The sequence below is a fragment of the Platalea leucorodia genome, assembly GCF_965183815.1.
Source record: "Platalea leucorodia genome assembly, contig: HAP1_HAP1_SCAFFOLD_90, whole genome shotgun sequence".
NCBI classification, from domain to species: Eukaryota; Metazoa; Chordata; class Aves; order Pelecaniformes; family Threskiornithidae; genus Platalea; species Platalea leucorodia.
The window spans coordinates 39920-47577 of NW_028121436.1; the positions used below are offsets into that span (position 1 = coordinate 39920).

Sequence of the window (7658 nt, forward strand, 5' to 3'; positions counted from 1 at the left end):
CAATAGCAATGAGCAACTCTTTGGAAACAAGCGTGCTTCAGTGCAGACGGATGTCAGATGAGACTGTGTGACAGGCTGTGTGGAGTCATCATACCTTTCAGTCATTATTTAGAGTACGAAAGAAGACAAGTTATACTTGGTCCCTATTCCACCTCCACCCCCTTTCCTGAGGAAACAGAGAGCAAGAAGGTGTGGAAGGAAGCAGGGGATTACAAAAGAGATGCTGGATATTACTTATGTTGAAAACAAGAGACTCTCAGGGATTCCTAGTGCAAAAAGGCAAGTACTACTGAAAAGTACAAAGAATTGCTTTCAACATATGTATTTCATTTCATTTCATTTGATGGTTTAGCATTTGTGCAATAGAAGAGATGAGTTTGGCACATAGGTGTGACAGATGTTTGCAACAGGTCTGAGTGAATGTGGAATTTGCCAGGAATGGGATGAAATAGCTCACAGCCTCTTTAAAATCTTCTGTTCTGGAGAAAGAATCCTTTGGGAGAGTTTGAGAAAGGTAGAAAGATGACAACAAATTCTCTGAGGACTCGAACTGAAATGTAAACCAGAAAAATCAGGGGGTGAGAAAGGCTTGAAGGACTCACTCTCTCTCTGTGCTATATAGGAGGAAGACTGCAAGAAAGGAAAAAAGCAGAGAAGGAAGGATTCCTTTCATCCAGACGGTGAAATAATCACACTTGGGTTTTGCCATCTTCCTGTCTCAGCAGGATGAACTGAAATTCAGCATGGGAGCAGAAAATGAAACTGCAGTTACTGAGTTCATCCTAGAGGGTTTCTCAGGGCTTGATCAAAGCCTACAGCTATTTCTCTCTCTGCTCCTTCTGCTCATATACCTGACAACAGTGATGGGGATCGCAACTATCATTTTCCTCGTGTGTGTGGATCACCGCCTGCAAACCCCCATGTACTTTTTCATCAGCAATCTGGCCTTCCTGGAAATCTGGTTTACAACCTCCACAAGCATCAAATTGTCTGTGATCCTGAGTTCTGGTAGGAGGACAATCTCACTAAGCAGCTGCTTTGCCCAGTCCTGTTTCCATTTTGCCCTGGGCTGTACGGAGATGGTTCTACTTGTCGTCATGTCCTTTGACCGCTACATTGCCATCTGCCAGCCTTTGCGTTATGCTGCCATCATGAAGCCTCAGCTCTGCATCCACCTGGTTGCTGCTGCTTGGGTCATAGGCATCACAGTCTTGAGTTACCGTCTGGTCCTCCTCTACAAGCTGACTTTCTGTGGCTCAAACAAGATCCACCATTTTTTTTGTGACAACTCCCCCTTGTTCACATTGTCCTGCTCTGACCCCAGCCTGCTTTGGAAAATAGACTCTGTTTTGTTATCGTTTATCCTACTGGGTTCCTTATGTTTAACTCTGGCATTTTACATGAGCATCCTTTTCTGTATTCTGCACCTGCCAGTAGCCGCTGGGAGGAAAAAAGCTTTTACTACATGTTCTTCCCATCTCACCACCTTGGCCATTGCATATGGGTGCTGCATTGCTCTCTATGTGCGCCCTTCCAGAGATGTTTCCCTTGAGACAAACAGAATTGTGGCTTTGCTGAACACTGTCCTGTACCCAGTCTTAAATCCATTCATCTACAATCTTAGAAACAAGATTGTGATACTGGCCCTGAACGAAGCCATTGCCCGTGCAACAGCACAGCTTTTCCCCCAATCCTGATGCATTTCTGGACAGCAATTCCAATGAGCTGCTATGTTAAATATGCTAAATAATACCAGTGCATAGGTATGTAACCTGCAAATACAGCTGCCTCAGGAGATGCATGTTCTTGTTGGGTTGTGTTAGGTTAAGTGAGAAGAAGCTCATGTGCGCACACAAAGAAGGCACTACCGATGGCAGGAGGAGTAACTCAGTTAACACCCTGCCCCAGCTGCTCCCAGACCCATCACAGGAGAGCCACCAGCTCATCAAGAGCCCATCTCCACAAAGCGAGAAGAGCACAGAGGCACCGTGGCAGGTGGGAACCCAGATGACAGGCTCCTGAGGAAGGAACGTCTTGTCCCAGCTCCTTCCAGGGCTGCCCTGGGAGAGCCATCAGCCCCGTTGTCCAGGTGTGAAACCCACGAAGAGGAGTCACTGTGAGCAGCTCTCTGGATCACCATTTGGACTAAGGGAATTGTTGCCTAGGGGCGTAGGACACATTATGGGACGGAGGGGAAGAGCATTTTTGGATTGCACAGGATTTATTATGGGAAGTGTAGGGGAGGACCCCGACCAGTGCAGTCTGTCCTGTCTTCTCATTAAACTTAATTTCTAGCTCATTCCTGTGAGGGGGAATCTCTCTTCTGCGTGAACATGTGAGCGCAGGGGGATGAGTGCAGCAACTGGAGAAGGACCATGGGGTCAGACAGCCCGTATGTCATTAGTGCCAGCAATTGAGAGACCGGAGTGACTGGACTTAAGAGAGAGTGTGTGTCTATGTGTGTGTCTGTGTGTGTGTGTGAGTGGGGTGGTCTGTAGCAGCATCTGGAACGGGGCTGCAGCCTCAGGGGGCTCATATGTCCAGGTGCGTGCAACTGGGGAGGCTGGTATCCAGGGCAGCTACTGAGGAGACTGAGCGTCTGAGCCCAGCTGCTGGAGGGATCCACCCTGTAAAAGGTATATATATGTAGAACAGAACAGAACACAACAGAAAAGAACAGAACAGAATAGCATAGAACAGAATAGTTCAGTTGGAAGGGACCTACAAGGATCATCTTGTCCAAATCCCTGGCCACTTCAGGTCTGACCAAAAGATAAATCATGTTATTAAGGGCATTGTCCAAATGCCTCTTAAACACTGACACGCATGGGGCATCGACCACCTCTCTAGGAAGCCTGTTCCAGTGTTTGACCACCCTCTTGGTAAAGCAATGCTTCCTAATGTCCAGTCTAAACCTCCCCTGGCGCAGCTTTGAACCATTTCCCCGTGTCCTGTCCCTGGATCCAAGAGAGAAGAGATCAACACCTCCCTCTCCACTTCCCCTCCTCAGGAAGCTGTAGAGAGCAATGAGGTCACCCCTCCGCCTCCTTTTCTCCAAACTAGACAAGCCCAGTGCCCTCAGCAGCTCCTCAGAGGACATTTCTTCCAGCCCTTTCACCAGCTTTGTTGCCATCCTCTGGATGCATTCAAGTACCTTACATCCTTCTTCAGTTGTGGGGCCCAGAACTGCACACAGTACTCCAAGTGAGTCTGCACCACTGTTAAATACAGCGGGATAATCCTCTGTCCTGGTTTCAGCTGGGATAGAATTAATTTTCTTCCTAGTACTTGGTATAGTGCTGTGGTTTGGATTTAGGATGAGAATAATATTGATAACACACTGATGGTTTACTTGTTGCTAAGCAGTCTTTATCCTAGTCAAGGATTTTACAGCTTCCCATGCTCTGCCAGGTGCACAAGAAGTTGGGAGGGAGCACAGCCAGGACAGCTGACCCAGACTGGCCAAAGGGCTATTCCATACCGTATGACATTATGCTCAGTATATGTACTGGAGAGAGTTTGCCGGGGGGCAGCGATCGATGCTCGGGGACGGTCTGGGCATCAGTCAGCAGGTGGTGATTGTGCATCACTTGTTCGATATATTCTTTTTTTTATTATTAGTAGTATTAGTATTAGTATTTCCCCTTCGTCTGTGGTCATATTAAACTGTCTTTATCTCAACCCACGGGTTTTACTTTTTTTTTCTGATTCTTTCCCCCATCCCACTGTGGGAGGGAGGGTGAGCAAGCGGCTGGGTTGGTGCTTAGTTGCCGACTGGGGTTAAACCACAACATCCCCTCTTTTGAGCCCCTCATTATACTGCACCCCAGGGTGCCGTTTGCCCTCTTGGCTTCCAGGGCACACTGCTGACTCCTGTTGAGCCCCCTGCCAGCCAGCACCCCCAGATCCCTCTCTGCAGGGCTGCTCTCCAGCCACTCCTCTCCCAGTCTATACTTGTGCCCGGCATTATTTCATCCGAGGTGCAGAATCCAGCATTTGTTCTTGCTGAACATGGTGACAGTTGCCTCCTCTGGGTCATGGATACAGCTTTTCAATTGCACAGGGCCCAGGAGTGTTCCCTGTGCTGCCCCATGATGCCCCAGTATGTCCCACTGGCCTTCAGGTATGGTATGACCCCTTCACCACTGCTTTCTCAGCCCGATCATCCAACTGGTGTTTCACCCATCTGTTTGTGTGCCCTTCCAGAATGTAATGTCCTAACTAGGGTACAAGAATAGTGAGGGAGAACACGTCACAAATCTTGCTGAAGTTGAGGTGACCAACATCCACTCTTGTCCCCTCAGGCACAAATGCAGTTACTTCATCATGAAGGCAGTCAGCCTGGTGAGGCATGCTTTACCCTTTGAAAGTCCATGCTGACTGCTTTTGGACACATTCTTCTCTTTAAAGGTCCCAGAAATACCACCCAAGAGATATTGATGGCTTACTCCTCACCAAAGTGAGCTTGTATAGCCTGGGGTTCCCTGGGTTGTCCTTTTGCCTTCTTTCAGAGATAGGCGCAACATTGCTTTGTACTCGCTCACAAGAGACCTCTACCAATCCCATGACCTTTCCAAAGGGATATTCCACAGAAATATGTCTTCCCCTGTAACTTCATTACCACTATTCTGCCTGTTATATGCTGTATTTAATTTCTCTAATTGTTCGTGTGTTTTCATCTGTCCTGATACAATGACCATTTCTAAAGTCATCTTACCAGTAGACTGTCTAGACAAAGGCCCTTTCCATTATTCTCCAGTTTTCTCCTGCCCTTACTCTTTGTTCATTCAGATACCTCTCACGTATGCTGCTGCGTTGGGTTTCAGGGAGTTAAAGCTTTCATGTCTTTCAGTAGGACAATTGCCTTTGTAGCAAACTCTTCTCTTATGTTTATCTCTACCTTTCTGTAGCTATCTACGTAAAACATTTCTCATAAGATTATCCCTTGTAGAAAGGCAACCTCATTAAAGGTAGCTTGTCAGTAGCATATGCTTGAGGAGTGTATTGTATTGTTTCTGAAACTTTATCATGCTTTACTTTTCTTTGCTTGCAAATAGGAAAAATCCTTCTGTGCCTGTGTGCAGCCAGTTGTCTAAGGAGATCAGGTGGGAGATGGCGCGATGGAGCTGTAACACCCGGTTGCAGACTTCCCTGGAGAAGTCTGATGTAAGGAAAAGTGATATTATTGCAGCCTTTTAGTACTTAAAGGTAAAGTACCAAAGCTCAAGGACAATAAAAAGGGCTTTTTTAAATAAATAAATAGCAAAAGGCAGGCGAGAAAATGCGTTGGCCCATTACTTCATGAGCATGGCCACCTCACAAACAGGGACACAGACAACGCAGAGACGTTTAATGCTTTCTTTGCCTCCGTCTTCAACACCGATGAAGTGTTCTCTGGGCTAGAGAACCATGACTGCAAGAACGACAAACTCCCAACCAACCCCAAACTTGTGCAGGATTTGCTGCTCCAGCTGGATCCCTACAAGTCAATGGGGCCGGACGGGATTCATCCAAGGGTACTTAAAGAGCTGGCTGATGTCATAGCGAGACCTCTCTCAATGATTTTTCAATGCTCCTGGGAATCTGGGGAGGTCCCAGTCGACTGGAAGCTGGCAAATGTTGTCCCAACCTTCAGGAAGGGCAAGAGGGATGACCCTGGTAGCTACAGGCCTGTCAGTCTCACCTCTGTGCCTGGCAAAATGAGGGAGAAAATTCTTCTGGGAGTTATTGAAAAACACCTGAAAGACAACGCAGTCATTGGTCCCAGCCAGCACGGGTTCACGAGGAGAAAGCCCTGCTTGACAAACTTGATTTCCTTCCATGACAAGGTTACCCACCTAGCTGACCAAGGGAAGCCAGGCGATGTCATCTTTTTGGACTTCAGTAAAGCCTTCGATACTGTCTCTCACAGTATCCTCCTGGACAAAATATCCAGCATACAGCTGGATAAACACCTAATGCAATGGGTGAGCAATTGGCTGATGGGTCAGGCTCAAAGGGTTATAGTAAATGGGGTTACACTGGGCTGGCGATCAGTCACTAGCGGGGTTCCCCAGGGATCCATGTTGGGGCCAGTGCTCTTCAATGTCTTCATAAATGACTTGGATGCAGGACTCAAAGGTTTGTTATCAAAGTTTGCCGATGACACAAGATTGGGAGGAGCCATTGACATTCTCGAGGGCAGAGAGGCCCTGCAGAGGGATCTGGACAAATTAGAGAGCTGGGCAATCACCAACAGTATGAGTCAACGGCAAGTTGAACATGAGCCAACAGTGTGCCCTGGCAGCCAGGAGGGCCAACCGTGTCCTGGGGTGCATTAAGCACTGCATTGCCAGCCGGTCGAGGGAGGTGATTGTCCCGCTCTACTCTGCACTGGTGCGGCCTCACCTTGAGTACTGTGTGCAGTGTTGGGTGCCACAGTACAAAAAATATACAAAGCTGCTGGAGAGTGTCCAGAGGAGAGCCACAAAGATGGTAAAGGGTTTAGAGGGGAAGGTGTATGAGGAGCGGCTGAAGTCACTTGGTCTGTTGAGCCTGGAGAAGAGGAGACTGAGGGGAGACCTCGTCACGGTCTACAGCTTCCTCACAAGGGAAGAAGGAGGGGCAGGTGCTGATCTCTTCTCCCTGATGACCAATGATAGGACTGAAGGGAACGGCAGGAAGATATGCCAGGGGAGGTTTAGGTTGGACATTAGGAAAAGGTTCTTCACCCAAAGGGTAGTGGAGCATTGGAAGAAGCTCCCCTGGGAGGTAGTCATGGCACCAAGCCTGAGAACATTCAAGAAGCATTTGGACAACGCCCTCAGACATAGGGTGTGAATTTTGGGGTTGTCCTATGCAGGGACAGGAGTGGGACTCAATGATCCTTGTGGGTCCATTCCAACTCAGGACATGCTCTGATTCTATGATTCTATGATTCTTATAAGGTAGATGAGGACAGACTTTTTTTAGCAGAGCCTGTTGCAATAGGACAAGGGGTAATGGTTTTAAACTAAACGAGGCTAGCTTTAGACTAGATATAAGGAAGAAATTTTTTACAATGAGCATGGTGAGACACTGGAACAGGTTGCTCAGAGAGGTGGTAGATGCCCCATCTCTGGAAACATTCAAGGACAGGTTGGACGGGGCTCTAAGGAACCTGATCTAGTTGAAGATGTCCCTGCTCCTTGCAGGGGGGTTGGACTAGATGACCTTTAAAGGTCCCTTCCAACCCAAAGCATTCCAGGATTCTATGACTCTATGATTCTATGAGAAGGTGAATTGAGTCAATTTGCAGAGGTGAAAGCCATCCAGCTGGCTTTGGATATTGCTGAAGGAGAAAAATGGCTGGTACTTGATCTCTATACTGACTCATGCATGGTGGCAAATGCTCTATGGGTGTGATTACAGGAATGGAAGCAGAGTAACAAATAGCACAGAGGCAAACCCATCTGGGCAGGCTGCATTGTGGCAAGGTATTGCTGCCTGGGTAGAAAACCTGTCTGTAAAAGCATGTCACGTAGATGCTCATGTAGCCAAGAGTTGGGCCACTGAAGAACATCAACACAACCAGCAGGTGGATCAGGCTGCTAAGATTGAAGTGGATCTGGACTGGCAACAGAAGGGTGAATTATTTTTAGCTCGGTGGGCCCATGACACCTCAGGCCATCAAGGAAGAG

The 7658-nt window shown here is 47.7% G+C and overlaps 1 protein-coding gene across 1 annotated transcript; it reads left to right on the forward strand.

Moving 5' to 3' along the window:
- Nucleotides 1-743: 743 nt before the first annotated feature.
- LOC309603451 (olfactory receptor 6E1-like) lies at nucleotides 744-1697 on the forward strand (the record flags this gene model as incomplete). The annotated part of the gene is made up of 1 exon (XM_082338300.1): nucleotides 744-1697. The coding sequence occupies one exon, from the start codon at nucleotides 744-746 to the stop codon at nucleotides 1695-1697; it is 954 nt and encodes a 317-aa protein (XP_082194426.1).
- Nucleotides 1698-7658: the final 5961 nt, after the last annotated feature.